The sequence below is a fragment of the Typopeltis vanoorti genome, chromosome 10 (assembly GCF_054136105.1).
Source record: "Typopeltis vanoorti isolate ZY-2024b chromosome 10, IOZ_Tvanoo_1.0, whole genome shotgun sequence".
NCBI classification, from domain to species: domain Eukaryota; kingdom Metazoa; phylum Arthropoda; class Arachnida; order Uropygi; family Thelyphonidae; genus Typopeltis; species Typopeltis vanoorti.
Window position 1 is genome coordinate 61,845,207 of NC_143558.1, and position 21,572 is coordinate 61,866,778.

Here is a 21,572-nt window from a genome sequence, read left to right on the forward strand (position 1 = left end):
TTCACATCTGATTTCTACCCTATTTATTCTTAAAACTGTTGGGACACATTCTGATATTGCATCATTTAAGTATTTTTAAACGCTTCCCATGCACTGTCGATATTCTTTCCATCCAGCAACCGATCCCATTCCACTGAAGTCGGTATACTCCTCTGTTGATCGTAATTTCCTGCTTTGTGGTTCATCATGTAAACTTTTCTGAATGGAATATTCATAAACTTAGTCACTTCCCGAGTGACTACCACATGATGACTGTCAGCAACCTGAGGCAGAATAGTTGTCTTGAACTGAAATGCCTTCTGAATCTATAATCAAATCTAACACTCTTTGACTTCAAGTTCCTTCTCTCACATGCTGCTTGACAAAGTTGCCCACAACAGCTCAATAAATGCATTTTAATTCTTCTCATGTGATTTTACTGCTACCCAATCAATATTTGAATGACTCAAGTCTCCCATTATGATTACTCTTTTCATGCCCATCTTTTGATGCATTTCTTCATCATTAGCAACCAATCCACCAGGTCTGTAACAACACCTGACTATGTAATTGATCTTGTTAGATTCCACCTCACACCAGATGGCTCCAAACTCACTGCCACATGAAATACTATTATAGTAGTAGTATTACAATCATAGGTCTCAACTTTAACTGGATATATCATTAGCAGTACGCTCCTTCCTCTCCTATCCTATTTATCCTTCCTAAAAATACTATAGAGCCTCCATAGCTCAGTCAGTATAAACGAAGCCCTTTTGTCGGAAAGACCTGTTTTCGATTCCTGTCAGTGACACGAGGAACCTTTATCTGGTCTCTTTCAACTAAAGGTGAGTTAGCTGGTCTCATATGGGGGTAGCAGGTTTTTTCACCCTAAAACTTGGGTTTTTTCATTCCCCAGAACAAGGAGACCAGTCCCATGAACACATGGATTACAGGCATGGAATACGTTCCAGCCATATGCCGGTCCTCAGCCCGGATAAAATTGAGGAGTTGGGGAAAGCAGTGGTGAACTACCCTGTAAAAATCTCACCAGGAATACTTTGTGGGCAATGCCTACCAAGTCACCTATGGTCGGAATTGACTGAAAGGGAAAATCAGATCAGAAATACTATACCCTTTACACTCAATACCAGTTAGTGTGTCTGGTTCCAATAGCCAGGTCTCACTAATGCCTACAATCTGAGATACCAACATATTCACCAAGGCAACAAACTGTTTATGACACTCCTAACATTCGTTTACAGACATAATAATCTACCTGTATATCCTTTTGTATACTCTTGTCTGCAGTCTGCATGACACAGTTGGACAACTTTCAGATCTCTATTCTTCTCTAATGCCTTATACATGTAGACATCTTTGCACCCTTTGATGGGTCTGATCCACACATCCTTGCCACCATTTCGTTGATAATGTCGATTATTGTCATTAACACAGTTATATAACATAACATTGTCGTTCTTACACTTATATTCTCATCATTCCTCCCTTTATAATTTAGTTTCCCTGACTCTGTGTTATTAGTTTTTTAAGACTCCTGATACGAAACACATTCAGGTATAGGCTGTCTTTCTTGTACAAATCCAGTCTTCCTTCAAACTCTCTCCACACATCCATTCCTTCTACACAGCTTACAATCAAATCGTTTGACATCATAACCCTTCTTAATTCATTTTTATCGTATTGAGGTAATTTTTCTTGTAGATATAAAAATAATACTAAATCTATCATCATTCCCTACATCTGGGGCACCTTGGAAAAAATAACCAAAATCCTTAAAAAATATGACCTGACTTCTTGGTACAGACCATATAAAAAGTTGGCATCCCTTCTCAGCTCTACCAAAGACCAACCACTTCCCCTAGACCAGTGTTTCTCAAACTTCAGATATCCGCGTACCCCTTCTTAAATTTTCATTATTACCAAGTATCCCCTAATTAATTAATTAAAAATTAATACCTGGTACAGGTATACACTAGAATAAAGGTCTCTGATTGACTTCTTTATAGTCTCAGCAGACCTATTTTCCTCAGTGTTGGACGTTCGTGTGAGAAGAGGGGGGGCAGAACTGTCAACTGACCACCACCTTGTGTGCACTCTACAGCTTCAGAAACCAGATGCTACATCAATGCTGGTAGGCCTAAGCAGCTATACCACATGAAATGGGAGGCATTGGAAAATGAGGCTGTGAGGAAGAATTTTGCAGATGACATTTCCTCCAGGTTCAAAGCAATTCCCAAGCATACTGCAGATGTTGAGGAGGAGTGGAAGCTGTTCAGAACAGCTGTCACTGCCTCTGCACTCTCATGCTGTGGCAGAAAGCGGCTTGTGGCAACGGGCAGTGAGAAAAGGACACCTTGGTGGAACCAAGAAGTCAAAAAAAAAACTGTCTGGGCAAAAAAAGAGTCCTTTTTTTGGACTAACATGGCTTAGGGTCAGGTCATCTGAGATGCATTTGCAGTATGCTGAGGCACAAAAAGCTGCTGCTGAGGCAATTAAGAAAAGGCTTGGGAATCCTTCAGAGAAAGATTAGACTCATCCTATGCAAATACAAAGTATTCTGGCAGGCCATCCGCTGCCTTCAAGAGAGGAAAACGTGCACAGCAAGGGCAATTAAGGCCTCTGATGGTGCACTTTTAACAACCGAGAATGATATCCTCCACAGATGGAGGGAATACTTTGAGAGCCTTCTTAACCTGGGTGGCCCAGCAGTTGTGCATCCAAGAGGTGCAGATCAGGGCAATGACTAGTCTCACAGCAGAAGAAGTCCATTTAGCAATAAAATCGCTAAAATCGGGCAAGGCTGCTGGCGATGATGAAATTCGGCCCGAAGTGCTAAAAGCCTTAAATCGAGACGGTGTTCTCTGGCTGACTCGAGTGTGTCAGGCTGCTTGGATATCTGGGTGAGCACCAAAGCAATGGCAGACAGGCATAATAATACCAGTCTTCAAGAAGGGAGACCAGAAGGATTGCAGTAACTATCGTGGCATCTCTCTGCTCAGCCTGCCCGGGAAAATGTATGCTAGGTGCTTGGAAAGATGGTGCAGGAGCATAGTTGAGTCAAAGTTCCAGGAAGAACAATGTGGCTTTTGTCCTGGTAGAAGCACAACTGACCAAATCTTCACTTTAAGGCAAGTCTTTGAGAAATCTTGGGAATATGCCAAGAATGTCTACACACTTAGAGAAGGCATGTGACGGGGTTCCTCGGGATAAACTTTGGCAAGTAGTACAGGAGTATGGAGTGGATGGCCAACTATTAGCTGCCATCAAGTCCCTGTATGAATGCCCAGAGTTTTGTGTCAGGGTAAACAGCACAAAGTCTGATCCTTTCACAGTCTTCGTTGGCCTCTGCCAAGGGTGTGTTCTGTCACCCCTCCTTTTCATAATATTTATGGACTGGATCGATTGGCACAGCCGAGGCAGTGAGTGTGTCAGAATTGGAAGATGTAGCATTGGGTGTCTGCTTTTTTGCAGATGACCTAGTTCTGCTTAGCTCTTCCACAGATGACCTCCAGCGGCCCGTGGATAGGTTTGTAGCTGTTTGTGCAGATGACAGAATGAAGATCAGTGTGGCCAAAACTGAAACATTTGTGGTCTCAAGACAACCATCCCAGTGCACTCTACATGCACATGTAAGTGGAGTCCCAATGAGGCAGGTAAAGAAGTTTAAATACCTTGAGTCCATATTCACGAATGATGGAAAATGGGACATAGAGCTAGATATTCGAATTGGCTTAACAAGCTCAATATTGCGGGAGCTTGGCCATTCGGTAGTATTGAAGCGGGAGTTAAGCCAGAAGGCTAAGCTGGCTGTCTTCAATACAGTCTATGTCCCCATCCTCATCTATGGTCATGAGAGTTGGGTAATGACCAAAAGAATGCGGACACGAATCCAAGCAGCTGAAATGAGGTTCCTTTGAGGGGTTGTGGGGCTGATGACTTGACAGAGTCAGAAGCTCTGCAATTTGGAAAACCCTCAATATTCAACCGCTGCTTCTTTGCGTTGAGAGATCGCAGTTACGTTGGTACGGGCACCTGGTCAGAATGCTACAAGAGTGGCTCCCTCAGCAGGCCCTCTTTGCCAAGCCAGAGGGTGGCCACGTGGAAGGCCAAGGACTCGCTGGATAGATTATATCCAAAACTTTGGGTGGACACGTTTGGGAATCCTGCCAGAACACCTGAGCTTGGTGGCAGAGGATCATGACCATTGGAAGTTCCTCTTGCAGCTGTTGTCCCCACAACCCAATTAGGAAAGGTGGGCCTTAAAGATGTATGTACGTATTAAAAAATTAATTAATTTAAAATATTAATTAAAATTAAATATCTATTTTATTTGAATTTATATGTTCATGTAAACAAAAAATGATTTATTTTTAAATTTTGGTTCTCTAGAGATGTCAGACGACACACTCTTATCAATTTCATTTGATCCAGATGCAATATCAACGTTTTCTTGTTGCTTACAGCTACTTGTATTTGCTATATTGCTTTCTTTTGGGGGTTTTATAAATCCAATCTTTAACCAATGATTCATCCGTAAGAATTTGAAAGCTAAAAAAAATACTGTATTTACTCGAATATAACTCTAATTTTTTTCCCAGAATTAAAGCTAAAAAATCATGTTGCGAGATATGTGCAGGAATATTCGGAAACTAAAGTTTTCAGAAAAAAACTGAAAATGATATGACTTACCAAGAAACTCCTACTCGCTATCACTACTTTTGGCATCGAGAAAAGTTTCTTTGTGTGCATCGTCAAAGTCATCTACCCAAATAGCATCCTCTTTCCATTTATTTCAAGCAAAAATTACTAGTAATTTACAAGACTTGAGATATGTAGAGCAGCGAAGAACTGCATATGATTGGTGCGGTATTAACAAAAGATCGTGCAAACCAAAGACAAATTGGCATTTCGACAGTTGAGTTGAAATGCTAATTCCCTTCAACCGAATTCCATAATATCTGAAACACATTCACTATATATTTCTTAGTTTTATCACGTTAACGACGGGGGGGTGTAATCAAGCAAAACCATATGTTCCACCAGCAACATATGGTTTTGCTTGGTCTATATAGCAGTTTCTGTTGGAGAGGAGGATGTGATTCATTAGTTAGTGCTGTTTTATCCCGATTGTCTCTAATTGAACTGTTGTTGAAAAATATGACTCCTTTAATTATGCATAGCCGAAAATTGCCACATACCCCCCCCCAATGACCTTTCGCGTACTCCCGGGGTACGCGTACCACACTTTGATAAACACTGCCCTAGACCCACCTGGGGTATACCAGGTCCCTTGCGGCTGTAAATTGTCCTACTTTAGCCAAACAGGCAGGACAGCGAATATCAGGATTTCAGAACACAAGGACTACATCTGGTTTCACTAGTATAGCCACTCTGGGCTTGCAGACCATGCTCTAGATACTCGCCACAGGATACGTTGGAAGAAATCCAAAGTAATTCACCACAGCAAGTTCAAGTACGAAAGATTAACCAGCCTCATTTCTAAAAAATGTTCCAAACCTCAACAAATTTGGGTGCATGAAATTGCCCCAAATTTGGGAGACTTGCATCATGAGAACATCAGCCCAACAGCCAAGACAACCCAACATAACCTGCTAGAGGGCAGGAACAATAGTAGTTTCTTTTCTTCTGCCTTATTTGCTTTTTGTAGTGCCTGCATGCACGTGCCATATTTGTATCCTCCCATGAAGATGGCAATGTCGCATTTCTGAAATATGGGAAGTATTTTTTAAATTTTTAATTAATATTCCAGTATACGTTGTAAATTCCTTAAATAATTTAATAGCCATTGAAGTAATTACTTAAGATTTTCACTTTCTACCTCTTCGCTCTTGCCTCTTCCAACAACCCTTTCATGTCCTCTCTCATAATGAACTTATCTGTAGGTAAATCATTAATACCTACTACAATTGCGATCTTGTTTACTTTCCTTTTCTGTTTTTGAATTGCTTTCTTTATATTTTTAATTTTTGCTCCTAGAAAATAACCCACACATCAACATGTTTTATGATAGTTGCCATACCAAATAGCATCCTTCTTTTTACAAACAGTGTTACTTACCTGATTTTCATTACTTATTAACTTACCTGTTTCTGTGCTGTGTTGTTTCTTATTTTGCTGCTTAATTTTCCTTACCTCCCTATGTTCATTTAAACATCCCAACTTTCTCTAATTCCTGCTTGTCCCTCTAATGATAGGCTTTTATTTCACTGTTTTGGAGGTTAATTCATTTTCAATAACCTCAATATCTCCAAGAGCTTCGTTAGTGGGGCAAGCTCTCTTTTTCTCGACTTCCCCACTCACTTCTTAGCTTTATATTTCTTCTGTGTTTTTTGTTGTCATTATTGAAATATCTTAACAAAAATATGTTATTAAACACTAATTTTTCTAAAGGAAAAACAATAAAACAGGTAAAAATCACCAATTTTTGTCTGTTTTATTGTAAAATTACAATTACATCATCAATTTCTTGATATATATCCCCAATGGATGTTCAGTGCTTAATTACTCATATCATTCAGAGTGTCTTTGAATGAAAAGAATTAAAACAAGTAAATGCACTAACTTTTATTCCCTAAAGAGGATGGGCAAGGCCTAATCCCTTTGGGGAATAAAGAAAAGTAATGGGCACTAGTCTCCACCCTCAGCCAATCATATAATAGCTGGTCCAAAACTATAAGTTGTTTTAATTGCCATCCAAGGAAGAGAATATGGTAGACAACTGCAGCTGTCTTGTGGTTCCCAATTAACACTGTATATTATTGTTATCTGAAATAGTGCAAGTTCTGTAGTCAATTTTCCAGGAATGACCTCTACTTCTCTACCCCTGAAATCAACTAACTCAGGGACTGGTCGAAGAAAGGCTTAGAAAAAGTTCCTGTAGTCGGTGCCTAGAATCGAACTTAGAATGGGCTTTCTTTGGGCAGTTTAGTACTATGGGCATAAATGCCATTTTTGCAATGATTAGGGATAGTGAGTATTAAAAATTTTAAAAAAATAAAATTCTTAATGGAAAGTAGAGAGGCCAAAATGTATAATTCAAATAAAAGTTGAGAGGCCCATGAGAATCAGTAACTTGCTGATTCTCATGCAATCCTAGCGACCAATATTACCCCAAGTGGGCGTGAATGATAGTTTTCCCATGTTGTAATTATGAGCATATTTCTCTGGTTTGGTTTAAACTGATATTTTTTTGGTCCAAATTTTGATTTAGGGTTTTCAGAAAATATCGTTTCAAGTTTTTGTTTCAATTTAAATCCAAGAAAAATATCAGTTTATCGATTCAATTTGGTTTCCTATCGCTAGTCATAATTAAAGGTCTTCTGAAAATGGTAGTCCAATATTTTAAAGAAATTCCAGTTTCCTATCTCCTTTTATGCAGTTTAAAACTTCTCATCCTTGTTTCCTTCCACCATAGTACTCCCTTGGTCACTGCAAGGTGTTCATAGCATTCCATGCTGATTCACCAAGTATTATGACCGTTTGGCTTAGATTAGCTGTGAAAAACAGATTGCATCCATCTTCATAAACTCAAGTCTGTACTAGGTCATGCCATTAATTGCAGATCATCAAATTAAATGGCATTATATAACTCCTTTACATGATAGCCCTTATAAATTTATGAAAGAATTACGTGAGAATTTTATATAATAGCCAAATCTCAATAAGACTAATTCTGTCTCTTGCTTCAGGAAAGTGTGTGATATATAGTAAATTTAAGTTTCTATAACTCTTAAGTCCCATCCAGCTAAATGTGGATTTTTTCTTTATGTGAAAAACTGTTGCATTGTTTGCCTTGTTCAGATAGCAGCGTAACATGAGAGAAATGTTAGCGGTAAGTTTAGTAATAAATTCTGATTTTGCCATTTCTAATCCATTGAGGTTAATTTAGTACACACTTCTTTCAGCTATTCATTTCACATATAGCTATTAATCCATAATTAATAGCTGATGTGTAAAAATGTCAAAAATAAAATGAAAAGAATAGAACTTGACATTCTCAGCATTCAAGAATGTATAAGCAGAGCTAATCTCAGGTGGTATGGTCATTTAAACAGAATAGTAAAGGAAAGGTTAGTGGTTACTGAGTCCTCTCACACCTTGAGTACTAATTCTTACCTGGGGATTGTTTCACACCAGGTTTTGAACTCTTTCAGAAAGACAATGCCTCATGTCACAAGACTTGCATTGTGTAAGCATGGTTCAAAGAGCATATCCAAGCATTCCGTGTTCTTCTCTGGACACTTAATTCTAATTTGAATCACATAACATTTCTGGTATCATGTGAAATGTATCTTCTGCTGGTAGACACCAGAAGATAATGCCATGCTCAGTTGCTGACGTCAGGACACTTATCATGGTCTAGTGGAGTTAGTGCCAACACCTGTGCAAGCAGTTATCTTGATCAAAGGAGACTCGGCATGTTTATTAGGTAGGTAATCATAACAATTTGGCTCATGTACTTTGTAGGCATTAATGAAAACTAAAATGTTGTGACTGTTCTAATAAGTATAACATGATTTATTCAATTGATCAGGAAAATGAAAAGAATAACTGTAATATTCAATATTAGGTACAAAGATAAACTTCTCAAATGATAGCATAGTCTCAGGTAGAATGATGTGGGAAAATTTCAGAATGGAAATTAGAAAACCCAGCATGTTCTCTGCCTCTAGTTTCAAGTAGAGGAATTCTTGAGTTGTTTTACAAGGCAGTCGACATAAAGATAAATGAATGAACTGGTTCTTGTTAGAGAATTAAACCACAAAAGGGGAAATGGATCCTGTAGAAATTTTTTGGAAATATTTAAAAAAAGACAGCTAATAATAATGATAAATGAACATCTGTATTTCTTCTCAAGATATAGATCAGTCATTACTAATACCATGTTCTGGTATAATAAACATGAATTCACATGGAGAGAACACAAAAGATATATATAATAAATAACCATAGGCAATTTTTATTAACAAAACAAAGCAACAAAGCCCTCAGCAAAAATTAGGTATTATCAAAACTTAAAAAAATAGACCTTTGAATATGCTAAAAGAATTATGAAATTAAAAGAAAAGAACTTCAAATCCTATTTAATCAGTTCCTACAAAAAATGGCTACTCAAAAAAAAAAAAAAAAAAAAAAAAAGATGTTAAAAAAAACTTTTTCTGATAAACCATCCTTTGATAACCCAGACATTAATTACAAAGGTACAGTATCTATACCATGCATCGGCAATTCATCAAGAAAAATAAGAGGATTATACAAGATTTCATGAATAAACATCTTGGAATATACAAGATTTCATGTTCTTGTGGAAAGATATATGTAGTTCAAACTAGGAAAAGTTTCAAAATTCATTAAAGAAAGAAAGAAAGAAAGAATATATAAGTGATGTTGAGAAGAAAAAAGTGTACTCGTAGTGCACATCCTCAATGCCTTATTTAGATGAGAATTATTTTGACAAATTGTTCATGAGATCATTCACTCAAAAGGCACACTAAATAGAAACCAAAGAATGATCATTCGCACCATTTGGAAATCATTAATTAATGTGTATAACATTCAAGACTTCCCCTACGCCTGCAATCACGTATAGAGTTTACACAGCAAAGTAGAAACTGCATGTAATGTGAAATGAGAATAAGGATGTGACAGAAGCAGTTACTTTGATGATGTAACATTAGCATAATATATACAGCAATCCCTCGATTAGTGTGCCTAATGTGTTCTTTAAAACATGCGCATTAATCAAAAACGCACTAATCGAATATAATAACCTATGGGAAAAAATATAATTCGTTCCTCAAATTTCTTTTTCGAACCTTAATTTTTTTTATAAAAGAATTAAGGTATGTCTCAGGGCCTAGTCAAAGGAAAACATGAAGCTGAAAGACAAAACATATTCAGAATATAAATTTTATTATTCTACTTCTTAACAAAGAATTGAGCTTAACGTAGTTTGGTGGACATTTTTTCTTTTGAAGAGGCAATAGGGCCATACTAGTATGGCCCTATTGCTTCTTCTACTCGTCTGCAAATTTTACTGTTTCTCTCTTCATCAGGGTCAGCCTCTAAGCATTGCTGCTTAAAAACTTTGATTGTACGAAAAATATTTTCAAATTATTTCTGTGAAATCTCTTTTGGCTGACTATCAGTGGTTAAATTTTCTTCGTATTCTTCGGGATCTTTCCGCTGTGCATCTAAATTTAGCAAGTCGGAATCACTCAATTCTTCAGAATGAGATTTAATTAACTCTTAGACGTTATCATTGAAGGAGAGAAAGAAATGAAGGATGTACGAATTGCTTGCCAACATGCGAAATCACGTGCTTTATAGATAAAATTTCCAAACTGTTATACAAGCAAAATAGTTATCACTTTAAAAACTGCAGTGATCATAAAAGAGAAGTTAATATTCTGACGTGTAATAATAAACAACTCATCCCAGAAGACAGATTGATTACCCTATTATCGGAATGGATTCTCCTTTTTTCGACATTCGACACTTCTGCACACTCCTGGCATGTGCAGAAGTGTCGAATGGTCTTGACTCTGTGGCCATACTATTTGGATGATAGTATGATTTGGATGGCAGATGACATAAAATTTGGAACATAGTGTAGTATACCATTAAAAATAACTTTGTAAAATGTCTTAAATCGGTAACTAAATTATTTCATTCAGGTGAGTGATTTTTTAAAATGTAAAAACTGATCCTTGAATCAGTTTGTTTCAACTGACTTCTGGTACAGAACTGTTTTTAATTTATTTGTATATATAAAATATCTAACCCATGAACAATTGCAAGGCCTATAGTACATTAGTGCTGAGTGAAGGTAAGAAGAAAAATGAAAATTTGTTGACATGGGTTTTGAATAACTGAAGGTTGTAGTGTTTGGAAAAGGCAGTGAGGGAGGCTGTTCTAGAGAACAGAGGTAGATGGTATGAAAGAGTGTAGGAGTAGTTGGTTTGATAAGTTTGGATGTGAATGATAAATAGATGTTAACCAGCATTTGCTTTTGTTCTTTATAAGTTTTGGAAGAAAATCAGGAATGAATAGTGCCAGTTCAGGAGGACATTGATCATGAAAGTATCTGTAGAAGAGGACAGAAACTTGAATGTCTTTGAGAGAGGGATTATCTAATGGCCCTCTTCTCAGTAGCATCAAGCAGTGCTAGTGAGGCTTGGGCACACTATCTCATGTTAGCAGTGATTAGCATCGTAATACCAAATAAACCTCGCTTTCTTCCCAATTACCCTTAACATTTTTTAACCATTTCTCCTTTCAGGTATGTTATGAATGTAGTTTCTCTCTTCTCGATAATTTAGACCATAATCTCATTCAGGTTTCCTTTTTTATAGAATATCCTTCACTGGTCATTCTATATGTGCTTTGGCACCAAATGGAATCAATCATCTGTGTGATTATTACCATATCCTTCCTTCTGACAGGAGAAGGGTATGGTACAAATCACACAGAAAGAGGTAATCTACTGGTCAGAAGCAGGTGCTTACCTCTTGTCTTCATTCTTACTGGAATGAAGGCCTTTATTACCTGTTTAAATAATCAATCATGCCAAAGTAGTGCTTCTCTAGAATCAGCCATTCTAGCATAAAATTCTACCAGAAGCTCAAGCAAACATTCCTGCTTCACACTGCCTGTACTGTTCTTAGCAACTTTTTTCATAAAAACCAGCAGTAAATCCACATTTGATTTTGAAAAGGCCAAGTATAGGAAACTTGCTTTGTTCAAAAGTAATCATATCTTTTTGGTCCCTTGCCCAAATCATTGGGCACATCTGTGGACATCCATGTTTCCACCTCACTCATATCCAAATCAAATGGCACCATCATAACATTACCCAAAGATTAAACTGAACTCTTGCATCATTCTTCTTCTCCATGTCAAATGTCCCACTGGCCTCACCTGAATTCTCTCAAAAATAATTAAGATCATCATCCATGCTTGACTTCTTTAACCATCCGTAGGACTGCCACTTAGTGACTACAATGTTGATTCAATCACTCTTGATCTAGCCAACGTTATCCACCTTTGGACATCACTGGAAAGATTTGTAGAAACTCGTGTGTCACTCTTGCCATTTCTGGAGCATTCCATTAAGTCTGGCATGTTATTGCTTAATAAGCAATAATGTGCTGGTAGCCACCCTCTTATCCACATTACCAGTGTCATATCCATCTCCATTTGTTCTAATTTGCTTAACAGAACTCCATGTGGTATTCTGTCAAATGCCTTTGCGAAATCCAGCAGAATCATCATGTGAGCCCAGTGGTTCTTAACTTTTTTAGTAGTTGTGGCCCCCCTAGGTATCCTAAAATATTTTCATGGCCCCCTGGTTTGTAGTAACATAATAATAATTAAACTTTTTTTAAAAAAAAATAATGGTTTTTCTTAAATGTATTTTAATGAGACCTCTGTTGTTGAATATGCTTCAATTGTATTGTATTATTCAATGCTATTCGCATACAAGAGGCTGCTTGGAGTTGATTTCGTTGTTTCATTTTAATATTTGTGGAAAATCTCTTTTCACACAAATATGTAGAAACAAAAGGCGACAAATTTTGAATGGCAACAGTAAACAGGCGTGGATATTTCCTCCGGATACATATCCAAAATTGGACCAAAGTTTTCTTCTTGAAAACGGAGATCAAATTTAAATCCTTTGTCAATGCCAGTAGCATGTCATCGTCTGTTGGTGATAAATTTGTATTTTCACAATTATTATATGGATCTTGAATCCACAATTTTCTCCAATCAAGTTCATTATTTGGAAAATATTTATCGAACTTTTTAATTAATCTCTGGAGATGACATATAATTAAAGAATTTACATGTAGTTTATCAAATTTAAAATTGTAATTTGAAATCATTTGTGAATAGTTCAGAAACATTTCAAAACCATCTGAATATATTCTTTGAATCCATCTATGCAGTTTTATTTTCATTGCCTCTATTTTACCTAGCATAGTAAAAATGTTAGACTGGTTTTCTTTTAAAGATAAATTTATTTGATTTAGAATAGAGAAATATCTGCCAAATATGAAAGTTTTACACTCCAATTTTTGTCATCGAAATAAATGGCCGGGCTGGATTTTTTATCATTTAAAAATATTTAGACTTCCATTTTGAATTCTAATAAATGAGCAAGAATTTTTTCTCTTGACAGCCATCTAGTTAATGTATGAAGTAGAAGCTATATATATATATATATATATATATATATATATATATATATATATATATATATATATATATATATATATATATATGATTGCCACCAACTTCTTCACAAAGAGCAGAAAATAGTCTTGAATTAAGAGCATTTGCTTTTATAAAATATGCAATACAACTTTTACAGCAATACAACATTTCTTTAGAAGGTTGTTCTTTGTGTATGAAACAATGTGTAACGATTATGTTAGAATTTGGAAGTTGTTTTATTCAAGAGACAACCTGTCACAGCAGCTGCACCATCTGTACAGATTCCAACACAGTTTTGCCACTGTAAGGCATTGCATGTGAAAAATGAATTTATATTTGTTAAATATACTTTCACTTGTTGTATCAGTTTCTAATTCTAAACAGAACATTTCTTCAAATATATCTTCTTTATTATGGTCAATATATCCCACATATCCCAGACAGATACTTTTGTTGGAAATGTCAGTTGATCCGTGTATTTCTAGTGAAAACCATGGAGAATTTTTAATATTTTGAATTAACTGCTCTTGGAGATTGTCCGCAATCAATGTAGTTCTATGACAAATAATATCTTTCACCATGGGTATTTCTTTGATTTTATTAACCTCCAATATTCCAAACAGAGTTTATTGAAGTTTATTGGCTTCAATAAACGTTCACCTATCGTGAACAGTTTCTTTGATTTTGCAATAATTCAGAAATAAATTATTAGTTAAAGCTTCATTTATAACAGCTTTAACTAATGATTTATTTCTAACAGTTATTGCATTCATGAAGGACTTCTGATTTTTCATTTCATAGTTTTTTCTTATAAAAAAACTCTTCTGGTTTATCTTTATTGCTGATGCTTCATTTTTAAATGCCTTCTTAATTTATTTGGTTTCAGACATTCATTTGAGAGGACTGTACTGCAAACAACACATTGTGGTTTTGAATTTCATCCATTTCTACACTAATAAATCTGAATTTTATATAATTTGTATCATATTTCCTTTGTTTACTTTTACTTAATATTTTTACATTTACGATTGGCATTATTTTCTGTTTCACACGTGTGTACATCATCTTGTGGAATTATCACTATCACTACTTTCACGTGTTCTTTTTGAACTATCAGGTGTATTTATATTTAGGAAATCAAATAATGTTCTTTGTTTGCTAATTTTATAAGGGGATAAATTTTAAGAAATAACAAATCAGGAATACAGTACTGAAAGTTTCGAAAAGTAATTGCACTCGCATAGCACTTAACAATATAATGTTCTGTGCATTCGTACTGGTATTGTTTAAAACTTCAGCAAATCCCTTCTGCCACACATTCACATATCCAGTAGGCAGATGTCATGACTGGCAGTATTGCTGGCAGGGGGGGGGTTGAATCACTGGTGTAGCCATTTCCTTTATCCAACTTAGCTGTTACTCTATTATAAAATGTTAGTAAATTTCTAGGGCACAATCTACCATTCACAAAGCCATGTTGCCCCTCATACAGTATGATATTTTTATCTGCCCATTCTTGAATTCTCTTTTTCACCAATTTTTCCTGTACTTTTTTACCACCACACCTGAGACTGTGGTTTATAATTTGCTACTGCAGTCTTAGAACCCTTCCTTATACAACGGAATTATTTTGCCCTCTTTCCATTCCCTTGCATATTCTTGCAAAACCTGAGCTGATATCCCATCTAATCCTAGCAGTATTTACATTGAGATTCTACAATATCCTAAGAACATCCAACATCCTGCATTATAATTCAATTGCTGGGTACAGAGAGCACACATTTTATGTAAAGCAAATTTTCTAAAGCAGAGACACACGTGTGTAAAACTTGAAATCAGTTTGAATTGCATTTGAGATTTTGATATTGTTAAGATATTTCACAAATGTGAATTTTACAAATAAAATTCTACTGAAAAAAAGTTGCATCGAAGAGCACAACTGGAAACATTGCATTAACTTGCTGTACAAGCCTTGTGAAAATGTGACTGTCCAACATGGAAGCAATACACATACGCTAAAGCTAGTTCATGCCAGCGGTTTATGTACGCGTGAGCACTGCCCAGCACAAATACGTTAAAACACATTGTCATTTTTTGTTCAAGATGCCCTTTCATCTGCATCGCAATGGTTAATCCTATTGAGATTCCAAACTCACCAGTATGTGTCAGTCAGTCTTGTTTACCAGACTGACTGACACACACACACACACTCTCTCTCTCTCATTTCACTTATGTAGTTGACAGATATAATACAGTTGCTTCTTAGTCATAGCTGCTTTGGCATAATCTAAATCCCTGAACAACTTTGCCAGCCTGGTTGACTGAGTGGTTAATATACCTACTCTCCAGCCAGCAGACTGCAGGTTGGAATATTTTCCTGTGGACAGAGATGTTTGTCATTAGCAGATAGATAAATTTCAACTCCCAGTGTGAGACCACTGTCTCTCTTACTGGAGTCCTGAAGTGACTTGTCTTTGTTTGGTTTCTAAAGTAAATGGCATTCATTTCATAGCTTGAGTGGAGTAAATTTGATGGATGAAGGGACCTTTATATGCCTTATGGACTGATTTGAATGATTTTGGAGTTAGATGCTTGGAGAAAGTGTTTACTAAGAATTTGGAAGTGCAAAATCAGGAAAACTAAAGATTATTATTATTAATGACACCTCCAAAGAGTCCGAAGACTCATTGCAGGAAGACACCTACTATACAATTGTCTCCCCTACTACACCAAACCTCTACTACTAATCATCTCTATCAACACCATCTACTGCCCACCAGAACTAGTGTTTTTTGTCTGTAAATTGTGTGTGTTCTGAAGGGCCAATTTGTCTGTATGTGGGATGAAAAAACCAAAGTTTCCTGGAGAAAAAAACCCTACTATGTCCGTATGAGATCGGCTAATTCACCTTTGATTGAAAAAGTCCACATGAATCCTCCCATCACGACAAGAATCGAACTTTGGCCTATTCCAAAATGTACCATCGTTCTTCCAATTGCCTATGGAGATGTACTGAGGGGAAACAATCAAGCATGTGTCTAGGTCACCCCTGAGACAAATGGGTGCAAGTACTGGAATGATTGTGAAGAGCTGAGTGCAGTTCCCTAGGTGCTGAATCTGAATGGGCATGTAATGGCATTATTCAAGGGTAACTGTGGGTCCACGGGGATGTTGAAATGCATGTACATGAATGCCTGAAATATCAGAAATAAAAGGAGAGGAGCTTTTAATGTTGGTCAGCTCAACTTGGCCAAAAATCATTGGCATTATCAAGATCTGGTTGACAGAGGATGATGTAGTTAGAGGGATAGAATGTAACATATTGTAATTTTTTTTTTTTTCAGAGAAAATAGAGGAAATAGGACAGGATGAGGGGTATCATTAATTATAGCTGAAGAACTTCAACCAACAAAAATAGAAGTGACGAAAGATTGTAGATGTGAGGAAAATGGTTTGTTTGAGGCTGTCTGGTTGAAATAGAGGCCAATAGCACCAAAAATGTTTTCGGTTGCCTATAGACCTGGTGCCCAGAAGAAGATGTGCTAATCTGTCGATTTCGTGCATCGGCAGATTAGCACAATTAGTGGACCCTGAGCAGTTATCATGGGAGACATCAACTATGGGGGATATAGCTTAGAAGGAGGAAAGGGCACATGACAAAATGAAAATGGCATTTATACAGCCTGAAACAACACGTGATGGAAGGAACCAGAGATTTGAGAGTGTTGGATCTGGTAACAGCATCAGAAGATCTATCTGTAATTACAGTAGCAACTCTACTTCCGATCAGGGAAAGTGACCATGCAGTCTTGTTCTGGAAGGTTGCTCAACATGTGGAATTTTCAGTGAAGGAAGAATTTATGTGAAACAGCAAAGCTGGTGATTGTGAAAAACTGAGGTGGCAACTTGGAGTTGTGTCATGGCATTAGAAGCTACATGGAATGAATGTCGTTAGTGCATGGGACATGGTCAAGGATTGTTTAGCGAGGTAGTATCGGACTGCTTACCCATGATCAGGAGGATAAACCAAATAAGGATTAAGTGGATGAATAATAATATAAAGCAAAAGCTGCTCGGGGGAGCAGTGGGGGAAGGAATACAACAGAAAGATGATCAGCATCCTCAGGAGCAATGTAAAGCATAAGTGAAGGAAGAATAAAGCAGATTTTGAGAGAAAATTTGCTAAACATGCCAAAGTAAATGCAAGAGTTTTTTTTGTTACATAGCAAGTAAGATAAATAATGATTATGGAAAGATAACTTTACTCAGTGTTGATGGTAGGAAAGCAGAAGAAATAGTTCAGTTACTAAATGATCACTTTGCAAATATATATCATCTGGGTGGTGACTCTGCAGTTACTAATGTGAGAACTGTGGTAGATGAACCGAAGATATTCAGTATAATGAAAAATAACAATATGAATAATGTGTGCCTGGGCTATATGTCAGCTCACGTGCTACGAGAATGTTAAAGAGAACAAGCATTACCTCTGACAAAGTTGTTTAACATGTCTCAGCTGTGGCAACATTCCAAGGGAGTGGAAAGAGGGTATGATAGTTCCATTACATAAAGATGGTTCCAAGACAGAAGTAGCAAATTGCAGACCAATTGGTATCTCTGGAGTGGTGGTTAAATATTGGAAAAGTTGGTTAAGAGTAAAATTCTGGAATGGGTGGATATGAATATGATACTCTATAAGAGCAGCATGGCTTTATAAAAGGTAGGTCCTGCATCAGTAATTTATTCATATTTTATAATAAAGTGACAGTAGAATTAGATAAAAGAAATGATATGCCATAATACTGCTAGACTTTGCAGAGGCATTTGACAGAATACTGCATGGAAAATTACGAGTTGGAACAAATGGGAACGAATATGAGTCTGGTAGCATGGATGGGGGAGGGGTAGCTGATACACACATCAGGGTGGCATAAGGTGCACGGTAGTGGAATCAAGGCAAATGAGGGTAATTAGTGGAGTCCCAGGACTCTGTACTAATGACCCTCACTACTCTTTAATTTGTACATTATTGATATAGCAGAAGATTTTAGGGGAAGATATTCAGTTGATGAAGCAAAATTGGGGAGGATAATAGTTGATAAAGGTGATGTAAATATCCTGTAGGTGATTTAAATAAATTGGCAATGTGGGCAGAGGACAATGGTTGCAGTTTAATGTTGCAAAATGTAATGCAATTCAGGAATGAAAGATTACATACCCTGTATCAAGCCTCATCAATTTCCTGTAATTACAGGAAATTGATGAGGCTTGGGATCTGGTGGTGATGGTAGATAGAGATTCAGAGATGAGTGACCAAGCTGGCAACAGGTCTGTGGAATGCCTCCTGTGAGGATAGATTGAGGGTGTGTAAGTTGCAGAGTTTAGCTGACAGGCAAAGGAGAGGAGGGATATGATAGAAACTTATACGTTACTAAAGTGATTCTATAAGATTGGTGCAAAAGAAATCTTTTAGTACATGAGGAGTAGTGGGAGAACAAGGGGGTCACACTTAGAAGTTGTCTAAGAGAGAGTGGTTAGTAAAGGTGTGTAGACTAGGTTTTTACTTGGAGAGTGGTGAATGAGAAATGGATTGCTAGATGTGGTTGTAAGTGTCCCAACAGTCAGTAAGTTAGAGATGTGTAATAGGTATTGTGTGAATAATGATTAGTGTGGGTTATCCTTGATAATTCTAAATTCATAAAAATAAAAAGAAAAAGAAAGTAAATTATAAAATGCAAAAAAAAAAAAAAAAAATCCCTAGTCTTTCTAGTACTAATGTACTGTAGGTTTATGACCTATTATGGGTAGGAGATATATAAGCAAGAGAAACTGGAATGTTCGAAGCATGTGTTCAACATTCCTACTTCAACTCTTGTGATGTTGACTGTTTTGAAAGAGGAATGACATTATTATATTCATTGTAAACACATATTAATCAGGCCAAAAACAGTTCCATAGGTTGTTAGTTAAAAATTAGTTTCTTTATCATTACTAGATAGTAAGATACTCGTAAAATATTATACTTTGTAGAAAGATGTCAGTATACACTGAATATCAGCAACACTTTCCAGATGCTAAGAATGGAGATTCAAAATGTGTTTAACAGTATTTCTAGAAATTTTGAGAGAGAACATTTCCTAGCATCCTTATTTCATTTAAGTGCAATTCTGTGAGGTGGCTGAACAAGAAAAACATTATTGCAGCAGTACAGCAAAAATTTCAGGTAAGTATTCAAAAGATTTCGTTCTTTGTTTGCTGCAAATAAGCTTCTGTCAATACTGTGCAGCATCTTGAACATAGGCATTATGTGCAGCTACTGGAATTCTATGATTTCTCTGTCTTCACAAGTTGCATTAGTACATCTTGCCCTGTGATGAAGCTCAGTTCACCAGCAACAGTGTCATTAACACTGGTTATTTATTATATGGTGAGAAAACTATCCTCAATCTGATGTGGAAAGAAATTTTCTATATGATCATGTGATATGGTATGTTATCCTCTATCATCAGTTTTCATTGGTTCATTTATTTTAGAAGATTGTTGTTCAAGGGACATTTATCTGTGATTTGCTGGATTTCAATAATTGCCTCTACTATTAAATTATGTATCTTTAGCTACACAGCATCATATGTACCTTCACCACAATGGAACTATGTGCATTTTTCCCATGCTGCAAAAATACATCTCATTAATAGTTTATTTGATCAGTGAATTTTCATGTATGAAAGAAAATGGCACACTAAATAAAAGTAGAACCATAAATGCAATTCTCATTCTCATTTTGAGTGCTCACGAAGATCAGTCTTAATAATGAACTGAAGTGAGCTGCATATGCCATGCACAAGCAAGCTACATTGTGTATTGAGGTCAAGAGTGTGGATATTTGAATTGCAAACTCTTCACTGCTTTACTAGGTACACATCTGCTTATTCTTGTTTTTTGCCATTAAACTCCATAAGGTTTTAATTCAAACAGAAATAACTATGAACCATGTATGAATTTTTTTTACTCAGTATTGCCTCTACTATAACCTTTGAAAGTTATGTGCATTTCTCATAAATTTCTTCATGCGTGTGTGTTTTTTCTGTGCATTATGTAATACAAAATGTAACCTGATGTGAGATCAGCTATTCTCCTTAATCATGAAGATGCTTCATACTTAGGACTTTTGTTTATTTACATAGTTAAAATATGAATAAAAACAAGGATGTGTATATATATATATTTTTTTATCAAGTATAAAATTTTTCAACACAGCAGAAAAAAAAGAAAAGAAAAACTGGCTACAAACTTACGTTAAATTTCATTTATAAGTTGTAAAGAACACTAATACTGATTTTATGCTTTTTTTTTCTTTCTGCAAAATGATTTTTTAGCAATAAGTATTGTTCTACTAGTACAAATTGCAGTCATGATTTACAAATAAAGTAGTAATTTAACATTTTTGATGTTATATTTTCAGATAAGAAATTAGAACCTTTGAAGTGGGTAATAGACATCACAATAGGTTACCCTGATGGAGGAAAACCTCTTGATTTACCTACTATCTGTTCTGCAACCCGTCCTCCATGTATAACATACATGCATTATCGTGTATATCCAATTGAAGAGGTGCCTCTTAGTGACATGAATTCCTTAAGGGATTGGGTATTTGAACGCTGGGCTGAAAAAGAAAAGATGCTAAATGAATATTATCATACAGGTCAGTTTCCTGACAAACATAAAGCCATGCAAGATGGTACTGACACTATTCATCAGCACAGGAGATCAAACAAAGTCATCCTAAATAATTGGTGGATTGCTTTTCTTCATTTCTTCTTCATTTCATCATCACTGTTTCACATCTACCTCATAAAAAGATTATGGGCTTACATTTTTTAATGCCTGTTGCAACAGAAGGTTTATGTAGCAATTCTTATAAATTTTTAAGCCTCATAAAATATCAAAAACTGTTTTTTTTTTTTTTTTTTTTTTCCCCAAGTTGCTATGATAAAAAAATATCCAAAATTATTTTTGGTAAGTAATATTTTAGCCCCTTAATATAAATATTTGCAAGTACTTTACTTACAAAAAAATTAACGTTATACTTACTTTACTTTTAAAATCTATTAAAAGTTCCTTTTTTTTTTTTTTTTAAGTAGCACATTGTTCTTACTTTTAAGAAATAGTCATTTGTCTTTAGCTTTTCTTTTTTTTTTTTTTTTCTTTCTTTTTTTTTTTTGTATATGTATGTGGGTATATTTTAAGTGCACAGCTGCCAGTCTTTATTAGTCATATTTAAAAGACTGTAATAATTTAATTAATTATTCTTGAAGCACAAGTTGGCATGATTT

At 35.9% G+C, this 21,572-nt stretch overlaps 1 protein-coding gene across 2 annotated transcripts in view; it reads left to right on the forward strand.

Annotated features, from left to right (window-relative positions):
• Positions 1 to 21,352, forward strand: part of LOC150102455 (acyl-CoA:lysophosphatidylglycerol acyltransferase 1-like) — a 150,051-nt gene extending 128,699 nt beyond the window's left edge. For both annotated transcript variants that reach the window (XM_090399412.1, XM_090399413.1), the window contains exon 7: positions 20,702 to 21,352. In XM_090399412.1, coding sequence (XP_090255538.1) covers positions 20,702 to 21,120 — 419 coding nt within the window. In that variant the 3' untranslated portion in view covers positions 21,121 to 21,352. The remainder of the gene's footprint in view (positions 1 to 20,701) is intronic.
• Positions 21,353 to 21,572: the final 220 nt, after the last annotated feature.